At 39.3% G+C, this 14866-nt stretch overlaps 1 protein-coding gene across 1 annotated transcript in view; it reads right to left on the minus strand.

Annotated features, from left to right (window-relative positions):
• The window catches only part of brinp2 (bone morphogenetic protein/retinoic acid inducible neural-specific 2), a 238572-nt gene that overhangs the window by 135627 nt on the left and 88079 nt on the right, over positions 1 to 14866 (minus strand). Inside the window, exon 2 of the mRNA XM_031744820.2 lies at positions 598 to 1050. Within this exon, the coding sequence (XP_031600680.1) occupies positions 598 to 983 (386 nt within the window). The 5' untranslated portion in view covers positions 984 to 1050. The remainder of the gene's footprint in view (positions 1 to 597; positions 1051 to 14866) is intronic.

The following is a 14866-nucleotide window of genomic DNA, read 5'->3' on the forward strand; positions in this document are numbered from 1 at the left end:
AAGTTCAAATACAGGCGTGTTGGGTTAATTGGTGGTTCAAAATGATGAATGAAAATGTGAATGGGTCTGTCTGTGTTAGCCCTGTGATGGACTGGTGACCTCTGTCACTAGCATCCCTGAAACACTTTTTTAACCATATGGATAAGTGCTAAGGATAGAAAAAGGGGGCAGAGAAGATTCTGTGTCAATATAATATGACAAAACGTGAAATCCACTTTTGAAATAGTCCACTTAAAGAGTACTTCAAGGAAGAAACAGAGCTAGTGATTGCCTGTACAGTACATCAGCCAAGAGCATGTGATGTTTCAACATTTTAGAACAGCATTTTAAAGAAGTTTGAACATTTGAACAGCAAGCTGAAATAATTTAACAGAGCTGTAAAAGAAGAACAGCTGGTAGATACAAAAATCTTTGCAGATAAAAAAAAAGAATTATTTTAAAAAACTGAAGATGCAGGAAGGAAGAATGAAAAAGACAAAGTCACACCTAAGTGTCTGCACAAAAGACAAAGCGAGTCTGTACATATTATATGATATGACAGAGAAAAATGGTCTCACTAAAAACCCCCACACACTAGCCAGTGCAGATCCCTCTCACCTGTAAATCTTGTATCTGGTAGAAAATCCCTGCTGGAACCTCTCTCTGAACTCGGTGTACTCAGGACACCTGTGGAAAGGGCCCTTCTCTGACAGCAGCCAGTCCAGCTGCCCTCCGCTCTGCCTTGTGCTAAAACCCCATGGTGAGGAGCCAGAAGGGGATGTGGAGGAGGAGGAAGATGACGAAGATGAGGGGGACGAAAGGGATCCATGCAGCACCTTTCCAACATGTCCCCCGCTGCCCACCTGTTCAGCATGGGTGGGCCACGGCAGCCATAGTAACACCCACGGCAACCATAGGAGCATCAAGGATGACGCCAACCATCTAGCAAGCCAGGCGGAGCCATGGGAGCACCTGTCTCTTCTCATTGGCCAAGGAGTCGCCATGGTCCCAGTGGTGATGTACTAGGGCACCTGGGACCGGCATTTCTTCTGACAGTCACCTCCCGCTGGCCTGAATGAAACGGAGAAATGATAGCATGCTGAAACATGTTTTGTAGTAGGAAGGAATTTCTGGTAATTCATAGCTTGTTGTCATTGACAGACATTGTTGTCCATATATTGTGATTATGAAGGCAGCATAATGCCCCCTAAGTGGTGTTTACCAAGTTAACATCAATCAAATCAGTGAGAGCGTTTTCATGTCTACTTTGAATGTTGACATGAAAGATATTCTCTGCATGCCTAAAGACACACATAATTATTATGAATAACCATGATCAAATACTAAATGGAGGTTTGCTTTTGCTCATACAGGGAAGTTCAGTTATCATGAAATTGTATTTACTGCAGTGCTTATTGAAACTGTCATTTCAAGTTTCTTAAATGTGGACAAAATCCAGATTGTGTTTCCTTTGCTTCCGTATATACTTGGCCACATAAACATATCTTAGATCTCTCTTACAGCCGCATTGACCACAAAACCATAACATCTGTTTTCAGGGCCTTAGAGCAAATCAGCATCACTCCTTTAGTCCACATGGTGGTGATAATAGATCAGAGGTTGGTGAGTAATTGCCAAAAACCTTTCATTCTTGGAGTTCAGTTTTAAAAGCAGCATGTGTGACTAATAATGTCCATAGTGACTGCAAAGCCTTATTGTCTTCCTGTCATCCATACAGATCAGGGGTCATGCTTAAACACATACATGTTATTCCTGCCACCATTACTATGGGTGGCAGGCATAGTAAGTGTAAGTGTGGGTGTAAGAAGTTTCAAACAACAGAGGACTTTCTGACATACTACTTCAATTGAGTTTAAATGAGTTAGTACAGAGAAATTGCACCTTTTCAACATCTTGCTAGAATGCATCCCTGATTTCAATCCCTCTTTTAGGCCTCTGCAATACCATTAGCTTTTTTTGCTATGAGAGCTATCCAACCCACAAAAGATGCACAAGTGTTTGAGTGTGCTTAAATGCCTACACACTAATCTCCCAATTAGTTTTGATATATACATCACTAAACCTAAACAAATTTGCTTTTATTTGGAACTTATCAACTTATTTTTATAATAGCTTTACTATTTCAGTAGGCGTTACACTGGCATGGTGCAAGAATTTGGTTGTTAACAGTCATGCACAGTTTGTTTGTTTTTTCCATATCAAAATATTTCCATTTTTATTTGTTTGTTGGTTGGCTGGTTTTTTGTTTTTGGATTAATCCTTTGTATTTCTTGGGATTTTACTATCTTTGGTGGGTGATGAAAAAAGTGCCTAATGGAACAATTGGCACACAGTAACAAGTGTTCTATTTTTTGAAGCTGTTTGTTTGACACCATAATGGGCCTCAGGAACAGTCTAGCGACATCTTAAAGGTGCAGAAACATACTGTTTCCTTTTCTGGTAAATAGATGTGGAAAAGGGCATGTGAAATTTCGTGTGAGAATAAAACTTCAGGACTGGATTCATTTCATTTTAATTCAATTTTATTTGTATAGCACCAAATCACAAAAAACAGTTGCCTCAAGGTGCTTTATATTGTAAGTTAAAGACTGAGAAAGACAGAGAAAACAAAGAAAAAACTGCAACAATTAGGAAGCACTTTGGCAACAGTGAGAAGGATAAACTCCCTTTTAACAGGAAGAAACCTCCAGCAGAACCGGGCTCAGGGAGGGACAGCCCTCTGCTGCAATCGGGTGAGGGGAGGGGAGGAAGACAAGACAAAGGCATGCTGTGGAGGAGAGCCAGAGGTTAACAATGACTAATGATCAGTGGACGATCCTGCCTGCTGCAGCATGTATTTACCTATCTCCTTGAAATCAATGTTTAGACTTTTCATCATTAACATTCATTAACAGTCATTAGTGCACAAACTTCATGACATTAATTTTCAGATCTTCTGTCCTCAGTAATAGTAATGTATGACTGCATATATTCACTTTGGGGGACACATGTTTGCAGCCCTAACAGGCCCATGGTCACCTGACTATACCAACTTTGGGAATCTTTTAATCTCATTCAAGACTGTTAAATGAAACCACTCTTGATCTTGTCATGTGGTTTTATAACATAGATCATGCTGTAATTTTGGATACTGATTTAACTCACTTGTGTGTTTTCAATCTGTGGTCCCTACAACTGTAGGAGGTTCAGCTCTTCCACAGATACATTACAACACTACAGCTCTTTCCTCTGCTGCTCACAATCTGGGTGTTCAAGAACTCAGTGTTTCTTTTAATGTGTTCTGTACTTGTGCTTTCGATTTGGCTCCACCACTCAGAATGAGATTTAAAAGTCATCCCTGGCTTAATGAATCTGTTAGGGCTGTCAGGAAAGAAAGAAAGAAAGAGAGCTGAACACAGCTGGAGGAAAGACAAGCTCCAAGTGTCAATAGAAATTAGCCTGCTCTTATTCTTTGTACATGCTTAGTTTAAGTCAAATTATTATACCATATCTTTTCATTTCTATGCAGATGTTTTAAAACTGTATTTAGCTGGAAATCGCTTTTCCATATGAAGGGTCAATGAGTGCATTTCAGATATTTTAAAAAAAAAGGTTTTTATATATCAAATGTTTCTCCAAAACAGGGACCATATTTTTTGACTTCCCACTGTTAGTTGAGAGATTAAACAATACCCTGGGCTTTTAAACTCCTTTTATGAAAACACAGGTTAAGAACCTTGGAATAATCTTAAACACAAATTTGAGGTGGTGCGGGCATCTGACAAGAATGCCTCCTGGTTGAGGTGTTCTTGGCATGTGCCACCAGGAGGAGGCCCTGGGCAGACCCAGGACACGCTCTCAGCTGGCCCCGTTGTTACCCTGGATAAGCTGGAGGAGGTGGCTAGGCAGATGGAGGTCTGGGCTTCACTGCTTAGGCTGCCCCCCTGTGACCAGCCCCAGATAAGCAAAACAAGATGCATCAACAATTTGAAATGTTACCACTTTGTGACCACCAAATCTGTGGTCAAGAGCAGCTTCTTTGAGCTCAGAACAATCTTGACACTAAAAGCCTTTTTAAAACCTTCTGATATGGAAAGGGTTGTGCATGCCTTTGGTACAAAACTAAATTATTGGTATGACACCAAGAGCACAAAAACTCTGCCTAGCATCCACAGGAATAAGGACTGTCCCCAGGAAGTCCTTATTGGACTGCATATTATTTCGATTTACTGCCATGATTCAGTGTTAATGCAAAAAGGAGTGTGACATTTATGCAGTGAGGTGGAAAGAAAAGGTGTGGAGAAAGCCTGGGCGTTAACAGCATTTGGATTCAGCAGAAAAAACATATTTCCTGAGCTTGCTATGAAATTTAGGATCCTTAGCATATTATACAAGTGCAATATCATGGATGCTGTATGTAAGATATTAAATGTGAATGATATCAGGTACAAGTCAAAATTAGGTAAAGATGTGTTTGATCCCATAGTAAAACAAACCGTTGCACTGATCACAAGATGTAAGCAGCAAGGAAGAAATAAAACAATTTTGTATTTGTACAGTTTCTTCAAGGGATTGATTGTTTTTCTTTTGACTTGTTGAATATTGGTCTAAATGCTAGTGAAGGGTAAAGCCTCTCACTTGTGTGCTATTGCCTGTGTATTTAGCCATTCATTTATATACTTTATGAATTATACAGAGCCACACAATGAACCTGACCCAGGAGAGCTAGGTGCTCTGCAAAAGCAGTTTTTGTAATGGTGCTAATGTGATTTTAGCTGAAATCTTCCTTTCAGCGTACTCTGGGTTTGCTGAACTGTAGACAGTTCAGTAAAATGGAAGTATTTATTACAAGCCAAAAGGCACCTCTCACAAGCTTTGAATAATTTCTGAATGAAACATTTTGAAAAAAGCATCATTGCTGTCAGCCAAGCACTTGATATTTGAAAATTGAAAACCACAGATTGGTTTCATAACACAGCTAATGTACAAATAAAATAGCCTTGAAAAGGGAAACATAAGCTTCTAAAATGAAATGGATCTCTGCTATGTGACTCTGTAGCCTTATTTTATAGTAACTTTTTGAAGGACTGAAAGCTAGTAATACATCTGATGGGGATAGTCCCACGACAGTGGCATGCCTGACTGCTTTCAGTTTCTTCATGACTTGTGTGTTTGGACAAGCATGTCATCACCTGCCTCCATACAGAATCGTAGGCATTAGCAGTGTAGGACACACTGCAGTTCAAGTGTGATTTCCCAGCATCTAACACCAAACAGCTCTTTCTAATGTGGCTTTCATTTATTCAGCCCAGGAGAAGGCACAGTGCTTTGACACTGTCTTTAAGGTGACACTTTGAAAAGACGGTACCCTTCAAAAGAGTCGAGGTTTGCTCTTCATTTCGGCGGTAATGACTAGCAGGACCGCCGGGTGGAGTCTTTAGGGACAAATCAGCATTTCAGAACGGATATGTAAAGCAGCGGAGGAGGTGCTTTAAGTGGATTGGGATCTCAAGTATTCCCTGTTTATCTCACAAACAAATTAGAGAATTAATTTCACGTAGATAAATGCAGGCTTAGACATGAAAAAACAATACTCAGGGTACTGCATTTTTAATTTTCACCCGCTGCACCAGGAGATTACTGCAGTTTGAAAAGGCAATTAGCAAAGTCATCTGTCAAACGAATGTATTTATGCAACTAAAAGCAGGATGAAAACTTGATGAATAGGATAGTCTGCTATGCTGTTTCTTGTACCGTTTGGCCCAGAGGTAAAGCCGGTGTGCCAGATTTCTTGTTTTCTTATGTCCTGAGAGAAGCCCAGTTGTCTGTTTTGAAACGAGTCAGTCAAGCATTCTGAGCCTGAGTGCCTGTTTGAAAAAAAAAGAAAGAAAAGAAAAGGAAAATTCTTCTATATAGTTAGAGTTACAAACGTAACTAATTCCACTGCCGACTAAAGAACAGTCCAATAGTACAGATTTTACAGCTAAGTATAAAGAGCAGTGGGGAAAATACTTACAGTTCAGTCACAACCACTGCAGTGAATTTCAGATTTTTGTTTCAAACTACGGTACACTGGGTTCTGTTGTTGGACCACAGAGATTTTACACAGCAGCAGCAAGAACAGATCAACAGACCATCAGTGCAAACAAATATGACACTGATTAAGTCAGATATAGCATAAAGGAAGCAGCTGGTTTAGAGTTGGATTGCGTAGCAGCTGTGGCTAGGTTAGAGAAGCTCCCTATATAAGAGTTGCTAATTGAATGTGAGGGCCTGCACCAAGGCGAGCTTGATCTGCCAGGATTGCTGATGAGCTTGACTTCATGGATCTGCCTGAACTAATGCTCTGGTAGATTAAATATCTTTCCACTCCGAATAAAACTTACTGCTGTTGAAGGTAGCACAGTCACAATGCCACAACTGCATGCACACCTTCTGAACAAACCCATTTTTGTGTGTAATTATATATAAAGTGCCCTCTTTATAACTGTGGTTTTGCTTCTATACGGTGGCCCTGAGAGGTCAAATGCAGAGCAACCTGAGAAACACGAGCAAACAGAAAAAACACTTTAAAAGCACACAAAACAAAAAACATGCTGCACTGACACACACTGAAAAAAAGAAGAGGATTCATTGGTGTTGTGAGGGAGAAGAACACAATAAGTGTCCTTTTCAGCTTGTCTCAGTACAGTCCACAACTGTTGTGTTGTTTTATTAATTTGTGAGGTTTTATTTCTTTCTCTTCTTCCTTCTTCTTCTTTCTCCTTACATTGTGTTTTGTATGCTTTTGCAGTGTGTTTTTCTATTATCTGGTGTTTTCCTTGGTTGCACCGCATTCGACCGCTCAGGGCCGTCTAATATTGTAATATCCCGTTTTTGTTTTTGTTTTAAAAAAACATTAATAAGCTATCAGCTTACTGAAAAATAAACATAGTATTAAAATATCGTACTATTTAAAAATGAACCATACAAAAAATAAAGTAACAATAGAGAACACAGTAATAATGCTACAAATGACAATATAGCAATAATACTGTTAACAAGAAGATAACGCTGCAAATTCAAATACTGCAACATTAACGTAAACATTTTTTTTTTTTACAGTAGCTTACTGTTGTCCAGCTACCACTGTAAAAATATACAGCAGCTCTTTTACTGTGATTACAATGTTTACTGTGTATAACAGGTGTTTTGTGGTTTTCTAAACTGGCTATAGCCACTTCTCCAGTTACTGACTGGTACTCATTGCCTGTTAAATCAACCATACTGGAAAGTTAAAAAAAATACTTTGCAATTTGGGTTAGCGAAACCATGGCGATATTTTCATAGTCAAGCTGCAGAATGCAGAATTTTCTCAGCTTGTGCAGTTGTTTTCTGGTAGAAGAAAATCAGATAAACCATTGGATATGTCTGTGAATGTGTCTGTGCAATGTACAGTGTACAAGTGCAATGTACTATTCAATAGTTGGTATTGTTGTTTTTACTATGAAAATTGGGAAATGCAGAAGCAAATGTCACTTAGTTCAATGTAACAGCCACACTGTATATGAAAACTGGTGTAATACTTACAAGCTACACACTCTCTGTAGAATTTTTGACAGGAATATTTACTACACTGGTTATTTTAACAAATACCTGCTACCCACAAATCACAAGGCAGGTGACAGGGATAATGTTTAGGGACTTTGACTTTAGAGGATAGGTTTTGTGGCAGAAGTTCTTGGCATCAAAAGGTCAAAAGGGCACTATTTACTGTTTCCTTGAATCTGCACAGCTTAGTCACTGTGAGAAAATATTGCAATAGAAGAACAAATATTGTTCAGAAAACCAAAAAGCTATACAATGTCAGTAAAAAGAATACCATCGGACACGTTGCGACTTGGCTGTACAACAACATTTTACAACACTTAAATCTGAATATGTAAACAAGTGTAATACAAACGTCAGCGCAAATGATGTGCAGGACCAAATGATTTTCATATTGGGAATTCTTAAGTACCCAGTAAGGTACAGTTTTACTATAAGTATGTCTAATATGCTGAAAGTCTTTTAACATCTAAATAATCTTACGGTTTACAGTAATATTAGTATAATTATTAATTACATTTTGCATATGAAAACATGAATAGAGTAAGAGTTTTCTCTGTACCACTGATCAGCTGATCAAATGTTTGACTGGTACTGTGTTTGTGGGAAATCCAGGAGAAAAAATTTTATTTGTAAACTGAGGAGACATTCTGTCATGTAAATATAAAGCCCTAAAATTTAATCACAACACATGACAACTTAATTAACTAAAAATGGAAAATGGACTTTTAGACACTCGGTTGGTAAGATCTTTCTTTGGTGCATTTTTATGAATATAAAGACAGCTCATACATACATACATGCTGGCAATGATATTGATTCAGAGAAAAAGAAATGCAATAGTCTTCCACTCCAAGGAGCTGTGAGATTTGCCTTTCAAATGAAGTTCTGTAACTTCTTAAAACACCACCTCTCGCAGAAATAAGTGTTCGTCGTTACTGCCAGGCCTCCTTCTCCTCTGAGACTCACTTACTAATTATAAAATGCATAAAACATGCCGCAAATGCCAGCGAGACAATAGAGGGAAATTGTGAATTTTCAGCCCTGACATTTAATGTACGCCTTGCATTATTCACATACCCTTTGCGTATTTACCCTTCTCTGTAACCCAACCTAGAGGAGCGGAAGGTAAGTGAAGAAGGCATGGACATTTCGAATCCATATTGGAAGGAAAGGAGGGAGCTGCAGAGGATAAGGAGGGGTGTCAGGGCATCCAGGTGGAATGGAAAAATCGACCACGTGTCGCGCTTAAATAACATCTCAGAGATGACAGCAGAGTCAAGGGGGAACGAGGCTTATGTTTATTGGATTTTTTTTTTTTTTTTTCATCCCATCTACTGGGCTTAGTGGGCAAAGAGTGTGTTGCTATACTGTGTTTGCACTAAACTGGAGAAAAAAAGGGGGGAAAATGAGAAACATGGGGAAACCTGGGAAAGACAAGAGAGACTGGAAAAGGGACAGGCGTTCTCACAGGGGAACATTTATCTGGGAAAAAAGGCGCTCTTTGAGAGAAAGCAGCAGAACTTTCTCCTTAAACTTGCCACCTAGCTGCAGAGTGACCGAGGCAAAGGCTGAGGTGAAAATGGTTTGACCTCCTGACTCATCTAAGTAATTCGTGCTCCAGTTGGGAGGGCAGAGAATTATGGGAGGGAGCCAGTGTCCCAGCTTTTTTCCTTTTTATTTCTGAGTCAGACAAAATGCAACCATCATTTTTCTCTGCAGCACAGAACCTGAATGTGCAGCAGAATTCATCAGCTCGCTATCTGTGTGCCGCAATTACCACATTTGGGATTCCTTATTGGATCTGACACACATATGTGTTTCACGGTCCGTAGCTGTGTGCGTGTGTGTGTGTGTGTGTGTGTGTGTGTAGAATCTGAGCTGGTTTCTGTCTGTGTTTGTGTGTTTGTGTGTGGATATGCTGCCAAGCACCTGGCCAGGCTCTTGGCAAACATTAAAGCAGGTGGAGGTCCATCAGCATTAGAGGCCAGCTGTATTCCTCAACCCCAGCAGCTCACTACTCACCTTTCAGCATTTATGCGAGTCAGCAGCAATAGCTGACCAGCTGCACACCTGCTCCTACCATGCCTTGTTATTCGGGCTCTGAGACCTGGAGGAGGGGGAGTGGGTTGGGGATTTGGGGGCTTGTGGCGCCAAGAAAGCTAGTGGCGGAGAACTGATCCTAACAAAACAGGATGACAGTCAGAGAGATATAAACAGGGAGGTTAAGAGAGAGATGCAGAAGGACAGACAGATGAATACGATGGAAGAGACATAAAAGAGAGGAAGAGAAAGCCAGAGACAGAGAGCAGCATACTTCTACACTTTGATGTGGGAGCTGAATAGTAAACCAGCTGGAGTCCTGCGTGTACATTCACCAGACTATCTGTCAGTATAAAGTGTGCCTATAGCTCTATCGCCTCCATGTTACCTGTACTGAGATCTCACTCACCAATGTCGGGGTACTTCACACTGCGCCTACCTGTTTTTCACAGGCTCACCTACACAGTAAGCCTGTCCTGCAGCAGTGGAAAGATATTATGGCATTATGGCTGGGATAGGTTAGGGTTGATTTTTTATTTAACTATTTTATGAGCAATTGAAAATCAAGATGAACCTCAGCAGAAAAACCTGGAGCAGCGTTCAATGAAATTAATATGTTGTGATGCCTACCCAAAATGTATTAACGTGTATAGTTACTTACAATACGGGAGCTGTTTACATGATTTTCTATGTAAGGCATAATGTGCTGAAAAGTTATCCTCCCTTTAAGCAAACTTCCGTCTGACTGGCTGTATGGAAAGTATGGGAAGGCATAGGGAAAAAGTCAGCTTTAATAAAATGAGATTTATGCTGTAATACTGTTGCTCAAACACATGAGAACATGAGAAGATATTTAGGACATAAATATTCTGAAATCAGCTGGACGAATTTGGATGGAACATGAAAATCCATCAGTCTTCCCACTCACCAAAGCCAGGCACTCACTGGGATCCAGATCCTCAGCATCTATTTTACAGACCTCTGCAATCTGTCTACATCAAATATGCGTCTTCAACTGACCTCTATTTTTCATTCAGTAGGTTTGTCTGTTTGTGTGTGTGTGTGTGTGTGTGTGTGTGTGTGTGTGTGTGTGTGTGTGTGTGTGTGTGTGTGTGTGTGTGTGTGTGTGCACACGCTGTAGTTTTTAAAGGAGCTTCCTAACAATCCACCCCCCCACCCCCACAAAAAAGAGAAAAACTACATGATTTTAAGAAAGACAAATGCTATTCATCATGCACAAGCTAACGCCTACAAGTAGCTGTAGGAGACATTCTCAAATCCATCCCACTCCCTTTCTTGACTAACAAAAACTTAACAGTCTAAGGACGTAAGAATGATTATGGATTAAAAGAACAAATGTGACCTGCAGTTAAAAAGTATGTTGGATTAATCAAATGAGAACAAAGAGAAAGGGGGTGTTAAAGGGCATCTGATTAAAAATAGAGAAAGCGTAATAATGTAATTGGCTTTTTCTCAGACTCCCAGTGCCTACAGGCTGAGTTGGGTTTTGAATAAGCAGGTGGTGGGAACTCCCCTATGCACACACACACACACACACACACACACACACACACACACACACACACACACACACACACACACACAACTGGATTATGAAGCAGCAGAGCCAGCAATAATGTCAGTGCACAGCATAATGCCGATAATGTCGGGAGACACACTCTGATGGCCTGTGGTTAGAAACTGGAACCCCTACAAATTATATGCTGTGTTGGCTTCCTGTGTGTGTGTGTGTGTGCGTGTGTTTGTGAGTTCATGTTTCTGCGCAGTACATTTTACATCCATGTGTGTTAGTGTGTGTGTATGATTGTCTTATCAGTGCATTCTCTGGCCAGTTTCCAGCTAGACAAACAAACAGCCATATGGTCAATTAAGGCCCATCAATACCTCTGTTAACATCTATACCAGCTGATAATTAAGAAAACAACAGCCTGTCAGCAGCACGCTCTGCTGAAAGTCATTTTGCCCCTAGTTACATACCTCGCCCACTCATCTGTGTAAGAAATGTTAGAAAATGCTGCTTTTGTTAACAACTTGCTCAGTATGACAAACCGTGGCCGCGTTCATCCTCCCAGGCGACCCTCATGGCCAAAAATTGTGGCTGGTCTCCTTTTGAACCCCACTATCGAGGGCACCTTAATTATTCCTCCCAGGTCTACCTGAAACGATTAGCTGATTAATCAGTTAGCCTGAAAATGAAATGGCAATGTATTTGCCAACAATAATTTAAGTCACGTTTTTCATGGGACAAATTTGACTTGTTTCACCTTCTCTAATCTGAATATTTGCTGGTTCCAAATGTTTTACGACTTTGGAGTCAGGTAAATAAGGTCTCCTTTTTTCACTTTGTCTGAGTATTTAAGGAAAATACTTGAAATTAATGGCTACTGGCCACTGCAGGTAGCGTTTGAGTTCTTCTCTAATTAAATTTCTTTGCAATGACACAACCATGCATGAGGGTGACTGTGTACTAATTACTTGACAAAGAGGTAAAATAAATTCATTAAACACAACTTGTTAAATTATCTAATCATTGACATTGTGGTAAAATTACAGTAACCAATAATGCATACAGTGTTTATTGTAAAAGGACATGTCTGGAGTTTGGGATCGTAATAAATCACCTTGGTGGGAAAACATATTCAGATCATTTAACAAGCAGTGCAAAATTTAAAAAAGAATGCCACTAAATAAAAGTCCTGTACCAAATGCCATTACGTTAATGGCACAGTAAGGAGACGTTAACTTTCATATAAGACTATTAATATAAATAAATGTTAAAAGGATTGACACGGATGAAGAGTACCCTGCTTCTTTTCACTTTATTTCTCTTGTGCTGATTTCAGCAGCAATCACCTTCTTAGATGCAGGAATTAGCATTGCACATTGCCTGTATTTAAGTAATTATGAGAACAATAAAACAGAATGCTCAGCAGTTGGCAAATCTCTTTGTGGCAATGAAAATGTGTTTAGAAGTAGACTATGACTAATACTTACAAGTGGAGGTCATGCTTATTTTAAACATAGATTAGCATATACTTTCAACTATGGTGCTTGAGATGAAAAACAAACGATACTTTAGTGAAAAAATGCAAAAGCCGTGTGGTTTGTGTTTTAACTGCAAGGTCCAGAGCATGTATGTTAGGCTAAGTGGTGCAGTGTAGGTATGGATTTGTGCATGAATTGGCGATCTGTCCAGAATGAATCTCTCTCCCAATGCCAGCTGGGATAGTTTCCAGACGCCTAGAGTTCCCAAGTTAGATAAGAAGTTTAAAAAATGGATGAATCACAGAACACATTTTTTTTCAAGTTATTAAACATACATACACTTTACACTTTTGTTGCTGAGCTGGAACTCAAAGTTCCCCAAGCAAGGAAGAGACTTATATCAACTTTCAGTTGCTCTGAGTCTGGAGCATTAAACCCTCTTTCATTTATCCTCAGCAACTTTGTTGACAGGTACTAAAGTAAAGGTTCAACAAATAATGAAAAAATGAGGAGCTTAAAAACGCAATTAGTTGCAAGTTACTGATTACCTGCCCAAAACTGGTATTAAGAATCAGGGAAACAATCTCATTTCTATCAGTTATGTCCAGTATAACGGACTGCAAAATGTGTAATGTGTTGATGATGCCACCAAATAGATTATGTAAAGCAGTTAACGCATCCTAATGCATAAAATTTGGTTGATAATCAGTTTCTTAGGACACAATTTTAATACCCATTTATGATCAACAGGAATATTTTACTTGGTTTTTAATTGTCTGTTTTATTACACCACATTGTGTTTTAACAGTAGGGCTGCCAACCTGTTGTGTAACTGCAGATAACAGTTACAGATACTTCTTTTGTCACAGTCAGTGGATGTGTTTCTGGATGCATTAATCAATGAATTCCTAGTACTCACTTAGTGCTGTTGACTGTATGATTATTTTATATTATATGTGAAACTACCACGCCCTCTCTTTTGTAGGTTTACCACCCATCCTCCTTCTCCCACCAAAACAATTTTATCCCATCCTCATTAGCCCCCGATCCCCCACCCCCGATACAAACTCTCCCCTCCCTGCCTCATTTTGGAATCTGATAATTACACAAGCTGCTCACCACTGAGTCAAGCTGCCTCATAAAGTCCCTATATGCATACTGCAACATCTCCTTTATTAGTTGCAAGCTAGTTTAATCCTTTCCAAATAGGTCCACACAGAGTAAGTTGGGCTTCAGTTGATATTTTGCCAGCAGCAGCAGAAAGCAAATTCTAGTAACTAAAAAGGACCGGGGGGATGGCAAACTCAAATTAGACCACCTTACAGCAATATAGGTGTACTTTGGGTTGTTTTTTAAAAATACACAAGAGTAATTTATGCCAGTATAGCCCTGTGCATAAATGATATACTTGAGACATTCTGAAAGGTAGAAAATAATGCATTAACCCTTTAACACGCTGCTGATAGCCAATGGCCTTTGCAGGGTCAGGAAGAGAAATAAGGTTAGGGTTATATTCATATTTACTCTTTATATGACGTCATTGTTTATTTATCATACCCAAATATACAACAGAAGCCGTAAGTAACAGAAAAACATGTTTTAGTTTTTTTTAAATCACACTTGTTACAATGCAGTATAAACCTCACTCTATTCCTAACAGATGTTAAAGTTTATTTCATATGCTGCACTAATCTGTTGTTTTTCTAAGTGTCTTCTTTATTGTATTGACAATTGATATTCATCTTGCAGTTAACCTTAGAAGGTACTTTTGGACAAAATTGTTTCTACAATCAAAACAATGTGGATTTAATAGGTAATATTCAGCAGGCAGCTGTGCTAATCTGATCAGCACCAATAGGCCGTAGACAGACAAAGTATGTTGCTAGAAAATGAAGATGATGGTGCAGTTAGCTGGTAAAGAGATAGGAGATGAAAGGCAGAGCACAGCTAATAGAGGAGAAAGCAAATTAGATGACTAGAAACATGCTTTGCTATGACTCCTGTGCTAGACAAAATACTATTACAGTATATACGTGGTTAGCATTACACCAACCCTAAACACAAACTGCTCTTTTATATATGTGTGTGTGTCTCTCTCTCTCTCTCTCTCTCTCTCTCTCTCTCCTACATATATATATATATATATATATAGATATATAGATATATATATATATGTATAGAAAGACAGATAGATAGATCAATAGATATGTGTGAGTGTCTGACCCTTTGTTCAGCTCTATACAAAATCCAT

The sequence above is a fragment of the Oreochromis aureus genome, linkage group 18 (genome assembly GCF_013358895.1).
Source record: "Oreochromis aureus strain Israel breed Guangdong linkage group 18, ZZ_aureus, whole genome shotgun sequence".
NCBI classification, from domain to species: Eukaryota; Metazoa; Chordata; class Actinopteri; order Cichliformes; family Cichlidae; genus Oreochromis; species Oreochromis aureus.